The sequence below is a fragment of the Danio rerio genome, chromosome 10 (genome assembly GCF_049306965.1).
Source record: "Danio rerio strain Tuebingen ecotype United States chromosome 10, GRCz12tu, whole genome shotgun sequence".
In the NCBI taxonomy this organism is placed as follows: domain Eukaryota; kingdom Metazoa; phylum Chordata; class Actinopteri; order Cypriniformes; family Danionidae; genus Danio; species Danio rerio.
In genome coordinates this window covers 4,331,316-4,344,790 of record NC_133185.1, presented here as the reverse complement: position 1 = coordinate 4,344,790, position 13,475 = coordinate 4,331,316, and the positions used below count along the sequence as shown (strand labels likewise).

The 13,475-nt window shown below is 43.1% G+C and overlaps 2 protein-coding genes across 6 annotated transcripts in view; both read right to left on the bottom strand.

Moving 5' to 3' along the window:
* Positions 1-13,475, bottom strand: part of ttc28 (tetratricopeptide repeat domain 28) — a 501,039-nt gene that overhangs the window by 169,021 nt on the left and 318,543 nt on the right. The gene's annotated exons all lie outside the window — the stretch shown is intronic.
* Positions 3,663-11,253, bottom strand: LOC103910966 (uncharacterized). Of its 2 annotated transcripts, XR_012386068.1 has the most exons (3): positions 11,112-11,253; positions 4,225-10,783; positions 3,663-3,896 (listed from the first exon to the last, which is right to left on the bottom strand). XR_012386068.1 is itself a non-coding variant. In XM_073914336.1 (2 exons), exon 2 carries the CDS (start codon positions 10,407-10,409, stop codon positions 4,548-4,550), a length of 5,862 nt encoding a protein of 1,953 aa, XP_073770437.1. In that variant the 5' UTR covers positions 10,410-10,783; positions 11,112-11,253; the 3' UTR covers positions 3,663-4,547. The 2 variants fall into 2 exon arrangements, 1 of the variants encoding a protein (XP_073770437.1); XM_073914336.1 differs by having other exon boundaries at positions 3,663-10,783.

Genomic DNA, 13,475 nt, shown 5'->3' with positions numbered 1-13,475 from the left:
GTGTGTGAGGGAGTGAGTGAGTTTGGGCGGTGTGTAAGGGAATGTTTTCTGTCTAATGGATGAATATAGTCTGGATACCCATTCATTTCCTATGGTGGTCACTTTTGACCGGGAACACCACAGGTGTAACAAGGTTGATTAAAACATTTAAAATTCAATGAAAGAGGTCATCATCACTTTTATATGTTCAAGTGCTGAGTGTGGAGGATATCTTAAGGCCTTGAGGCAGTCAGATGTAAAACCCAATATTTATGAGGGATTTATGTTGAAAATTGGTCAGATTTGACCCGAACACGACAGGAAGGTTAACTTGATCAAAACCCATTTGAGTTTCCTTATTCTCTTAAACACAAAAGAAGATGTTCATTCATTCAATCATTTTCTTTTTGGCTAAGTCCCTTTATTAATCCGGGGTCCCCACAGCGGTATAAACCGCCAACTTATCCAGCACATTTTTTACGCAGCGGATGCCCTTCCAGCTGCAACCCATCTCTGGGAAACATCCACACACACATTCAAACACTATGGACAACTTAGCCTACCCAATTAAAAGATATTTTGAAGGGAAAAAAAGCTGTAAGCTACATACATGTCAGGTTTTCAGCTTTCCTCAAACTACCTTCTTTCAGTGTTCAACCACTTGATGTTCATTTTTGGGTGAACTATCCCTTTACTGTTTAATCAATACAAATTTTGAGGGGTGAAAAATGTTCAATTCACCTAAATTTGTGAAAACAATGAGGTTAACTTAATGGATAGTGTTGGGACAACATGAAGAAATTGTATGAAACCCAGCATTTTCTATTATGGCCAGAACATTAGTGTTGCGATGTTCAATTTAGTTTCAACGGGCATCTACAGACATCTTTAACCACTTAAACTCTGCTGCTATTTGGGGATTTCCGCCTGGATTTTGCCTACCCAAATTTAAAAGCTTCCCAAATCCACATGCAGAGGTGTAAATGCAAAAATTTGGTATCATTTTAAAGAAAACCCTTTGAATTTTCATAAAACACTATTGAAAGTGTTTAAAATTGCTGTATATGTTGTCTGTGTTATAATAAACACCTAAAAAAAGAGGCGCTTTTTGTATTTTTTTTACAAACTCAAATTTTAAAGTGTGCCTTTTAGGTTCTGTGTGGTCTAGCGTGCTGTAATTAATTTTGGTGGTTCCTGCACATGTCTGTAATCATAGAATAAAAGACAAATGTCTCTACCATAATCTATGCAAAAGTTATTGTATTCCAACTGATGAGAGGTGCTGTACAAGCCACAGGGAGTGATCATTGTTTACATATTTCACTATTCTTGTGTTTGATCAAACATAATTCACTGTGTTTGGACCACGTCAGACATATAAAAGGATTACTTATGCACATCACCTCAAAATCAGAGGAGAAATGGCCCTGAAGGGCACAGCATAAGGTAAGAGATGACAGCTGTCTGTGCTATCTGGGGCTGCTTATTGATCATGAATGTATTGTTTACGTTTCTGAGCCATGGAAACACCGCAATTCATTCGGCAACTGTTTGGCATATGAATATAATTCAGTAAAAAGAACGCTAGAACTTTATGAGCACCGGCAAGAGCTTTCATTTGAGCTATAACTTGTACATGTGTCATATAAAAAAAATAGGAAAATGAAACAATGTAAAATACCCAGCTCGGGTATCCAAAATACTGTGTATTTAAGTGTAAATAACTTTTGGACAGTAGAATAAAAACCAAAGTGATGCATATGTGCATAAAGTATAGATTCTACACTTTCAAACGCCACCACTTACGGGGGTCTGGTGCAAAGCTAGCCCTTTAAATCTGAAAGCAAATGTCGATGATGTCACGAACCCGGTACCGGGTCCGCTGAGTTTAAAGAAGCTGAATCATTGGCCGTTTATCAGAGATAAATCCCTGTAAACATACTGTACAGTAGTGGAAACATATTCTGCATGACAGAGCTCTCCAGAGAGCGTCAATCCAGTGTTGTTTCTCTGAGATTGCTGGAGAATGAGTGATCTGAGGCTGTGTGGCATATGGAGACCCAACTGTTCAGATCAAGCGTGGCGTCTCGCTGCGCCGGCACCTGACATCTTAAAATGCAACGCTCCCTCCACACTCAATTATATATAATCACAACCGCGGACAAAACACTGGGAAAAACTGCCAAACACACCTGTCAGTTTCACGACACGTCGAGCTTCTCTCTGCTCTCCAAGTTTTTCAGCTGGCTTTTTTTTTTTTCTTCTCAAGGATGCAGCAGAAATGAGTGACAAAACAAAAATGATTCAATTCCACAAAGACCGCCCGCCGTGATTCAGACGTTTTCTGAGCACTTCAATTGAAAACTCGGAACTGCGGCGTGCTTTGCGGTGCATTGCAAGGTCTGTACATGTGCTGAATTAAAATGATTTCCTCAGAAAAACGCCAGCGAGATGTGGAGAACACATTGCAGGAGAGCACTGAGGAAATAACGCTAGATTAGATTTGTTGTGTTGGTGCGTAAACTGTTGTGTGTGTGTGTGTGTGTGTGTGTGTGTGTTGAGATGTAATGGTGCAATCCACATCAAATTTAATTCATGCAAGTCATTTTATAGACATACTCAGGGCTTAACATTAACTTTTTTGATCAATATCTACTGTGGCTGGTAGTTTTCCAACATTACTAGCCACTCGCCATTTTTAATAGCCACAATTTTACTGCTGTGAAAATATATTTTATACACATACATATGACTTTGACATGCTAAAATTACTTGATTTAGAGTTTGCATTATCTCTACATGCCTCCTCATTCATTTCCAGACATCCCAAGTTGTAAATAGCCATTTACGGGGGATACAGAGTTGATTTGCGTTAGGTAGTGGCATAGTAGGTGCTACAAGGGGTGGGGTGGGGGGATGGGGCGGGTGTCAGGGGGGACGGGTTTGGTTGGTTTGGAAGGAAGGGGACGTTGTTGGTTGAGTAGTAAGCGACGTATCTGAGAAGGGGGGCAACACAACATACCTGAAGAGCGGTGGGGGTGAGTTGCGCGCGTCGTACTTGAAGAGCGGTGAGGGTGAGTTGCACGCAACGTACCTGAAGAAGGGTGGGGGTGAGTTGCGCGAGACGTAGTTCAAGAACGGTGGGGGTGAATTGTGCGAGATGTACCTGAAGAGCTAGTACGGCTGCGGTGGAGAGAGGGGTGTGCAACGTATTTAAGGGCCGGGCAGCAGACGCGCGATTTCCGCGAGATTATCATTCATTTGCGGGCATCCGGGAGTATCTATGCGTTTCAGGGATACTCCCGCAACTTCCGGGAGACTTGAGATGTCTGCATTTCACTTTTTGTGTGTCGTGTATGAGCTTGCTCAATAATCATGAGCAAATGGGTCAGGGTTTCATATATTACACTTGGTTTTTATAATTTTCAGAGCCCAAAATTATGGATTTATCCAATGTATCTCTGACCACACCATACATAAACAGTACATAAATTTATTTTTTAGACACAAATTTTAAATGTGTCGAAACTAGCTAAAAATAGCTGAATACTATACTTTTTCTTTAACAAAACATATGCACAGTTGTTAATGAGAATAGCTCAGGACTGTAATAGCTAGCTCTTGAATAGGGGAGTTGAGTTGGTCTGGGTGTGTTGGTTAGAACACCAAAGCCGGAGAAGGAATATACTTGAATGATTTATTGATTACAGTCATATGCAGAGGGGGAGCCAGTTGTAACTTGTATGTTAACGTCTTCTAACCACATACATGGAATGGGCATGGATACTGGATGATGATGATTGTATTGCCTTGTGCTTAAATCTTCCTTAAGACGGCATAGATCCAACTTTGCATACATCTATGCATGTATGAACTTGTAGAGCCGTGTGTGGTGTTTGTGTGTGTGTGTGTGTGGTCTGTAAACAAACAGAATAAAGAACATATTTGTTAATGTGTGCTTATTACTCCTTCCACAATACAGATAAATCACAATACATACATGTGACATAATTACATGAACTACTGGCATCCCCAAATGTGAACATAAGGCAGTATTTAAGATAAATGAACATAATATTTGACTACATAACAAACAACTTGTAATATAACAGTTTAACTGAATGTGAGCTCCCTCACGATATAGGCCTTATTAGCATTCACTCATAATGTCAGCTTTGCATACTCAAACTTAAACAAAGTCCTCCAGTAATGTCCTTAAACTCAGTCAGAATGCACAGTACTCACTTTTCCTCTGGACGCACACAGTTTTATAAACTAACAGGAACAAACAGCAATCATATACAGCCGTGAGTCTCCAGACTTCGCTCGGCTCGTTTCTCTCCTCGTTGAGTGAACGTAATGACTGATTCACGGAGAAATCGGAAGTGCGCCGAACTGTGAAGCACTCCACATCAATGCGCGGCAATGCGTCATAATAAAAGTCCCCGCGATTCAGAGTAAGGCACTGCTTTATATCACTGTTACAGTCTCTTATTTGCAGCCTTTCGTACAGCCGCCCCCAAATTGCATGCAATTTGTTCCTAAGAAAGGCTTACTGTCTTTGTGAGTCATGACAGGGGAGCGGACTCTCCATCTGATTCTGGGAGGGCTGGAAGGACAATGAGACGGGCAACTGGTCGTGTGTAAATTTTGTCCTTAATCTGAACATCCACTGACCTTACATGCTGATCAGCGCTCAGGTGCACCTTTATGACTTTTCCGATTGGCCAAAGAGCCCTTGGGAGTTGAGGGTCCATCAACAGAACTACCGAGTTCACTGTGAGGTCAGCTGTGTCAGTATGCCACTTCTGCCGCTGTTGCATGGTGGGTAAGTAGGATTTTATAAATCTGGACCAGAAGTGGTCTGCTAGGACTTGACAGTGCTTCCATCTTCTTTTGCTAAGTCCTTCACTCTTATTATACACTATCTGCGGTAGAGCTCCATCAGGCCGCCCCATCAAGAGGACGTTTGGGGTGATAGCATCTACATCTGCAACATTAGATGAGGTATATCCTAGCGGTTTCGCATTCAATATTGCCTCTACCTCCAGCAGGACGGTATGAAGTACCTCATCAGAGATTGACTGTGCTCCAATGATGGTATACAAAGCGGATTTGACTGATCTTATTTCCCGCTCCCAGGCTCCACCGAAATGGGGAGCTGCAGGGGGGTTGAAATGGAAGGCAATCTTCTGCTTTGCTAGTAGTTGTTGAAGCTCTGCAGCCATGCTATCAAAGGACTCCCTAAGCTCTTTCTCCCCTGCCTTGAAATTTGTGCCCTGATCTGAGTAGAGTTCTGCTGGAGTACCTCTACGGGCGATGAATCTCCTAAGGCTCATCAAAAAGGAGTCTGAGTCCATTCTGTGTATGAGGTCCAGATGTACAGCTCTGGTAGTGAGGCATTTGTAAATAATGCCCCATCTCTTTTCTGACCTGCGTCCCAATTTAATCTGGAAGGGCCCAAAACAGTCGACGCCAGTGGAATAGAAGGCTGGCTTATACAAGCGAAGACGAGCCTCTGGTAAGTCTGACATTTTAGGCACTGATGGCTTGGCCTTCCACCTTCTGCACTCCTTACACTGATGTTGCATATGACGTATTGCTTGCCTTCCACGCAGGATCCAGAATCTGCGCCGTATTTCTGCATATACCCGCTCTGGCCCTGGGTGGCAAAGGCGAGAGTCGTAATCCTCCATAAGGAGTTTGGTGAATGGATGACTGGGATCAAGAACAATAGGGTGTTTGGATCCAGGATCTAAAGTCTCAGCCCTTCTCAATCGGCCACCAACTCGCATGATTCCTTCCTCAGAGTCTAGTTCTGGTGATAAGGTAAGTAAGCGACTGCTATGCGCCACTGGCTTGCCCTTTTTCAGGCAATGCAACTCTTCTTGGAAACAGTCTTGCTGAATCTTCTTGTAAATCACCAGTTCTGCCTGCTGATACTCTGAGGCAACAATAGGGTTACTTGAATCAGCCGCCCCATGAAGCTCATGTGCCACAGCCTCAACTAGATCCTTCCAGGTTGTGTATTGACTATTTTGTACTGAAGATGGCCAGTCAGGATTGGATATGATACCACAGAAGACTGACTTCCTGCACTCTGACATATCTGGATCGGCTAACTTTGTCGGCTGAGATGGCCAGTGATGGGGTCCTTTAAGAAGAAAGGATGGCCCATGACTCCAGCGATTGGGCAATGCTAATTCTTCTAAAGTCTTTCCTCGTGTGAGGTCATCTGCAGGATTCAGCGAGGAGTCTACATAATGCCATGAATCAGGGTTTGTAAGCTCCTGTATTTCAGCCACGCGTGTTCCCACAAATACTTTGAACCGGCACGACTCTGATTGCAGCCATGCCAGCACTGTCGTCGAATCGCTCCAAAGTATGATTTCATCGATTTTCAAGGTAAGCTCTCTTTCCAACATCTTGGCTAATTGTGCTGCTGTTAGGGCACCGCAGAGCTCCAGACGTGGAATTGAATGTTGTCTTCGAGGAGCAACTCTTGATCTTGCTGCCAGAAATGAAAGGTATACTTGGCCTTTTACATCTTCTGTCCGCATGTATGAAACGGATCCATACGCCTTTTCTGATGCATCACTGAATATATGGACCTGTCGGGAGACAATGGCTTGATCCACTTGAGCTGGAACATATGATCGGGGCAGTGATAGATGAGGCAACAAATGGAGTTCTGCTTCCCACTCCTTCCATGCCTGCTGAAGCTCGTGAGGAAGTAGTGGATCATCCCAGTTGCGATGCTTATCCCACATACTCTGTACCAGTAATTTGGCACGGGTGGTGTAGGGTAATACAAACCCCAGAGGGTCATACTGCCGAGCCAGAACTCTATACACATTCCTCATGGTCAGAACACCATAGTCCAATGGACGACTCTTATAGCCCAAAGTGTCAGACTCCCAATGCCAGCTAAGTCCTAGAGTTGATTCAGACAGACCATTCTCATCATGTGATAGCCACCGTTCCATACTGTCTGATCTTGCATCTTTTGGTAGATGGCTAATGGCACTTGGGACATTGCATGCCCATTGCCGAATCTCAAATCCACCAAATGATAAGACTTCCCTGAGTCTGTCTACTAACCTCTTTGCTTCTGCTGCAGTTGGCAAACTCTGGAGGCAATTATCGACGTAGAAGCACCGTTCCACGGAGTCCTTAACACCATCCTCTGGATCACTACAATCCCTGACGTGCCGATGAAGAGCATAGGTTGCACAACAAGGTGAGCAGGTCGTGCCGAATGGTAACACTTGCCATTCAAAGGTATCAGGTGGGTCTTCTCGTCTGTCTCTCCAAACAAATCTGAGCAGTGCCCGATCCTCTGGCAGGAGCTGGACTTGGTGAAACATAGCCTTTATATCTCCACTGACTGCGACACCATGTTCTCTAAAGCGCAGCAGAACACCAAGCAGAGAGGCTCCCAGGGTAGGTCCAGGAAGAAGGGCATCATTCAGATTCATACCTCTAAACTGATAAGAACAATTGAAGACAAGCCGATTCTTACCATTGTGAGACACTAGGTGATGTGGTATGTACCAGGACTCACCATCTGCTGAGATCTCGCCTGGGTCCAGCTTCCTGACAGCTCCTGTCTTCACCAACTGGTGGATTGCCTCACTGTAAGCATTGGCACGTTGAGTGTCCTTTGCCAACCGTTTCTCTGTACTCCTCAAACTCGGCAGAACCACCTCTTTAGTTGCCTGAAACAGAGGCATATCCTTTTTCCTTAACAATGGAGTGGCATACCTGAGAATTCCAGAAACTTCCACTCGCTTAGTCTTTGTCTCCAGGAGCTCCACAGCCTCGTTGTCCTGCTTTGACCTCACTACTAGCTTATCCTGTTGGAAAGGCAACACGTCTAACTGCCATAGTTTTTCTACGTTTCGCATCAATTCAGTAGTCTGTGGCAAAACACTGGTAAGTAGACACTGACGTGATGTTGTTGTCCACGGGATAAGGTGAGTAGGACCCTGAAGTGTCCAACCCAGTCTTGTGCAGATAGCCGATGGTCCTCCAGGGGGTCCCAACCTCACTGGCTCAACAGGACTGAGTAAGTGGGGATGATCTGCTCCTATCAATAGAAGTGGCTTAACATGCTCAAACGGCTCAATCGGGAGGCCTGCCAGATGTTTGTACTTTTTCTTCAGCATAGAGATGGGATACGTGTGATCTGCTAGGCTGAGGCGTTGTGAGGTAAATGCATCTCTAATCCGGAAACCCTTTCTGGGATATGCAGAGGATGATATGCAGAATGAGACAGTTGATCCCTCTAATGTTTGGACATCCTGTCGTATTGTGCGAAGAATAAGATCCTCTTGTTTACCTTGTAGTCCCAATTGATCAGCGGCTTCTGGGAGGAGCATGGTGCGCTCCGACCCATCATCCAAAACCGCGTAAGTGTCAAGAGTTCGGTCTTTATTTCGAAGAAATACTCTCACCACTTTCAGCAGCACCCTATTGGAAGCTGATGGACGATCCAAATACAAAATCTCAGCATTGGTGTTTACTAAACAGCTCTCTTCTTTGGGTGGCTCAGCTGTAGGACGTGTGTTCACCTGATGAAGAACTCTTAAGTGCTTCCCTTGACACAAATCACAGAGTCGTTTAAGATCACACTGTGCTGCTTGGTGAGATCTTCCACATCTCCAACATCTTTTATTTGCTTTTATCCAGTTTATTACATCCTCCCTGTTGAGCTTCTGAATAGCTGGGCACTTGTTAAGAAAGTGCTCTGAACTGTCACAGTATGGACAGTATGGTCTCATCTTGCCTCTCCCTTTGGTCTCAAAGGCACTTTGACTTTCTCGTCTCATCCCCTTACTCTCCATTGAGCCCTCTGCTCCATGAAGCACTGAAGCTGCTGGTTTACTATGTCTTTTCTCAGCTTTGTAACTTAGTAACCCTTGTACACGTGTGTTGGATGAGACATCATACCCCTGACACCACGACTCATAATGGAGCCATTCTGCCAAATCTAACAAGGTATGAGTAGAGCCTGAACGGTGAAACATCTGACGGCGAAAATTTGCCCTTAACTCTGTTGGAAGTTTTGTAAGCAGCCGTGCCACATGCGAGCCACATCTTAATTCAGCTTCCCCTTCAGGGCCCAGTGTTTTTAGCATGCCTACTAAAGACTGCACATGCAAAGCAAACCTTTCAAAAGCTGCTGTGTCTCCTCGCTTTATCTCTGGTGAGTCCATGACTGCAGCTATCTTCTTTAAAGCAACATGATGTGGCTGCCCAAACTTCTCATTCAATGCAGCCATCGTGTCAGAAAATGGCATGGGTGAGTTAATGTATGAGTCCGCTATTAGGCAAGCTTCCTCCAACCTCAGATGATCTACTAAAACCTGATATTTGAAAAGCTCTGAGGATTCTGCTGGCAACAGATTCGTCAAGGCAAGCTTCAGCCGGGAAAACTCCATTGGGTCTCTATGAATGAAGAAAGGAATTTTTGGTGCCGGCCCTCTGTATTCTTTCTCTTCAAATCTAACTGATGAAGACTGATATGGTAAGTATTGAGAGGAGGCTCGTTGAACTACGTGAGGCCTAGCTGAGTGTCTAGGTGGGATTGCAGGTTCAAAATGATCAATAACATGAGGGGAGCCAGCAACTGGAGAGTAATGATGTGATCTTCGAGGTTGAGACTGAATGGCGTTAGGCTGGCTAGCCTTTCTAAAGTGTAGAGGTTCTGTTCTCATGGGTGTTGAAGCCAGATGACCCTTTGATGTCAAGCGGGATGCAGCACTCTCTTTCATGAGTTGGAGGTCATTCATCATTTTATCTATGATAGCAACCATATCCTTTTCCTCACGCTCTGGCGGTGCTAATACTTCTGCAGATGGCCATGGCGGAGGCGGGGCCCAGTTATCATACTCCTCAACTTCAGGTTGGGCTGGAAAGTCAGGCTGAACAGGTGGAGGTGGCATTGGCCATTGTTCTGATATCTGTGCTGAAGTTGCAAGAGAGCGTTCTCCCTTCTGGTTGCTCCAATGCTGTGCATAACTGCTTGGCATAGCCTCAATATGTCTATAAGGTAGGGTACTTTCAGTCTGTACATTATACTGCACACTTCTTTCCTGTCTATGTGATATTAAAGTATCTGCCCACTCGGTATATGGTTCATTAGAACATAAACTGCCACCAGGACTGTAATTATCATACTCACTGACATCCGATTCCCACTGAACCTGACGAGGCATTGGTGAATGTGCCATTTCCGTAGCTGCTCCTCCTTGTTGGGAGCTCCAGCCCTCTAGTCCATGCATATGCTGTATTACACTGAAATGAGGTGAAACATGCGTCTGCTGTCTTATTGGTCCAACCTCATAATCCTCAAGATATCTTGGCAGTCTCTGCTGTCGCTTAGGTCGCGTAGATAGGGACCGGGATGCTTCACAACTTTGTTTCATGTTCCCAGAACAACTGTGTATCCGGCTCGAAGGACCAAAATGTTAATGAGAATAGCTCAGGACTGTAATAGCTAGCTCTTGAATAGGGGAGTTGAGTTGGTCTGGGTGTGTTGGTTAGAACACCAAAGCCGGAGAAGGAATATACTTGAATGATTTATTGATTACAGTCATATGCAGAGGGGGAGCCAGTTGTAACTTGTATGTTAACGTCTTCTAACCACATACATGGAATGGGCATGGATACTGGATGATGATGATTGTATTGCCTTGTGCTTAAATCTTCCTTAAGACGGCATAGATCCAACTTTGCATACATCTATGCATGTATGAACTTGTAGAGCCGTGTGTGGTGTTTGTGTGTGTGTGTGTGTGGTCTGTAAACAAACAGAATAAAGAACATATTTGTTAATGTGTGCTTATTACTCCTTCCACAATACAGATAAATCACAATACATACATGTGACATAATTACATGAACTACTGGCATCCCCAAATGTGAACATAAGGCAGTATTTAAGATAAATGAACATAATATTTGACTACATAACAAACAACTTGTAATATAACAGTTTAACTGAATGTGAGCTCCCTCACGATATAGGCCTTATTAGCATTCACTCATAATGTCAGCTTTGCATACTCAAACTTAAACAAAGTCCTCCAGTAATGTCCTTAAACTCAGTCAGAATGCACAGTACTCACTTTTCCTCTGGACGCACACAGTTTTATAAACTAACAGGAACAAACAGCAATCATATACAGCCGTGAGTCTCCAGACTTCGCTCGGCTCGTTTCTCTCCTCGTTGAGTGAACGTAATGACTGATTCACGGAGAAATCGGAAGTGCGCCGAACTGTGAAGCACTCCACATCAATGCGCGGCAATGCGTCATAATAAAAGTCCCCGCGATTCAGAGTAAGGCACTGCTTTATATCACTGTTACAGTCTCTTATTTGCAGCCTTTCGTACAACAGTCATATATCCTGGCTAAAGGTCCCATATCACCAGTTAACTTCACATAAATGGGGAGGTATTCTACCATTAAAGCAATGTTATTGTAAAAAAAAAAAAAAAGATAATTAAACAATATTAATGCAAAAGAAAGCAGGTAAAAAACATATTGTGATAATAAAAAGGATGATCATGCACACACATGGTTAATGATAGACCCATGATCTGTTCAAAGAATGGTTAAAGCGAAAGCAACTGGCGCTGCTTACAATAAGTCAACTCTGGAACTCTTGAAAGCAGCAAGACTGTGGGTGCATGTTCCTCCCTTTTTGTTCAGTCTATTTAAAAGAGAACCGATGGCATCAGTTGTTTCTAGACACAGTCGATACACAAAAGGAAACGGGAGCGCACACACGTTATAAACAGTCGCGCGCATTACTTCAGCTGTTATTATCGTCTCATTCGGTATTCACCTGCTTTGCTTGCATAAAGTTGCGAACGCAATTATTTTTGTCAGTCGTGTTGCTTCTCGATCGCCTGTGCATGCATATTGGACCATCCTTATTGCCGAACCCTGCTTTCAAGAATTATTATCTGGGAAAATTATTTTCAACCAGCCAAAGTGGCTAGTGGGAGTGTCTGCCTTACCCGTCACCGCCGAAATCTACCCGCATTTGGCGGGTGTTAATGTAAAGCCCTGGACATACTGTATATGCAAGTGTATGCAAACATTTGTGAAATATGCACTCAAAATTTAGTTTGCTGTCTGTTTAAACTATTTATTTAAAATGAGCTGAAATAATACAGTTTATCATTTTTTGGCGGGAAAAAATAACTTGATTGTTTTATGTTCAATCCACTTAAATATGTAAAAACTAATAGGTAAGCTTAAATCCTTCACATTGTCCCAACACAAATCAAATGTGTGAAACCCAGCATTTATTTTTATTTTTTTTTACTCACCCTTTTTACTTGTTTCAAACCTTTATAATTTTCCCCAGCAGACAAACAATGTCATAAGACGTTAACATTAAGTTACATTTAGGTCGTGATTTCGGGTGGCCAAATTTCAATGTCTAGCCAGCATCTAAGGACTTTATTTTGATGTTAAACAATGATGTTGATATTTGGTTGATTTTAGGTTGTGTTAGAAAGGGATCAAATTCCACCATCGAGCTAGCATCTTAAACCAACGTCATGTTGATGTCAAACTGATATTTATATTTATCAGATATGACAAACCAAAATCCAACGTCTGTTAGACGTCACAGTGCCAACGTGCACACAACGTAACTGTGGGGGAATCCCGAGCACAAGGTGGAAACCCATGCGAACGCAGGGAGAATATGCAAACTCCACACAGAAACGTCAACTGACCCAGCCGAGGCTCGAACCAGCGACCTTCTTGCTGTGATGCGACAGCACTACCTACTGCGCCACTGCGTCGCCCCCTATTCATATTTATATATTTTTATTGTGTTTATATAAATAATATAGCAAAATTTAATTCACATTTTAATCTGATCATCTCCAAAACAAATGATTCCTACTGTAGTTCTACAGTGAAATTATTTTTGCCATGTAAACAACTGTCACACTGCTTAAAAGCAAGCGTCTTCTATATAAATCACACTAAAAAGATGAAACTCCATCATTTTAGACCAAAAAAAAAATCGAAAATTAAGCATATCACATTTCAAATGATCAAGTATGTATATCTATTTATAAATACAGTGTTTATTTACTTGCATTAAAGTAATTAGAATCCAATCTGATTAATACAAACAAATTAAAGTCCCTCATTTGCATATCCGTCACATTAATGCATCTAAATGCAGTCATTGTTTAGTTTTTTCTAAGAGTGAAATGCAACCTAAGATGTGCTCTTGTGTTAAATGTACACCCTAGTTGAACATAAGTGCCCTTAACATTCCTATATGCAGGTACACATCGCCCCCCTGATGGAGTCACTGGCTGCCTAGCAACATTCGCCTGGCAACAGTCGCCCCCTCCAGAACCTCACCTGCTGCGATTCTGGCGAAAGCAACACCGGCAGAAAGTGCGATGAAGAGACGAAGCAAACGAGGTTATTTAGGACTAATTACTGAGCCAGACT

What these genes read in the sequence shown, in the direction of transcription:
- LOC103910966 (XM_073914336.1), bottom strand. Translation starts at nt 10,409, where the DNA reads ATGAAACAAAGTTGTGAAGCATCCCGGTCCCTATCTACGCGACCTAAG.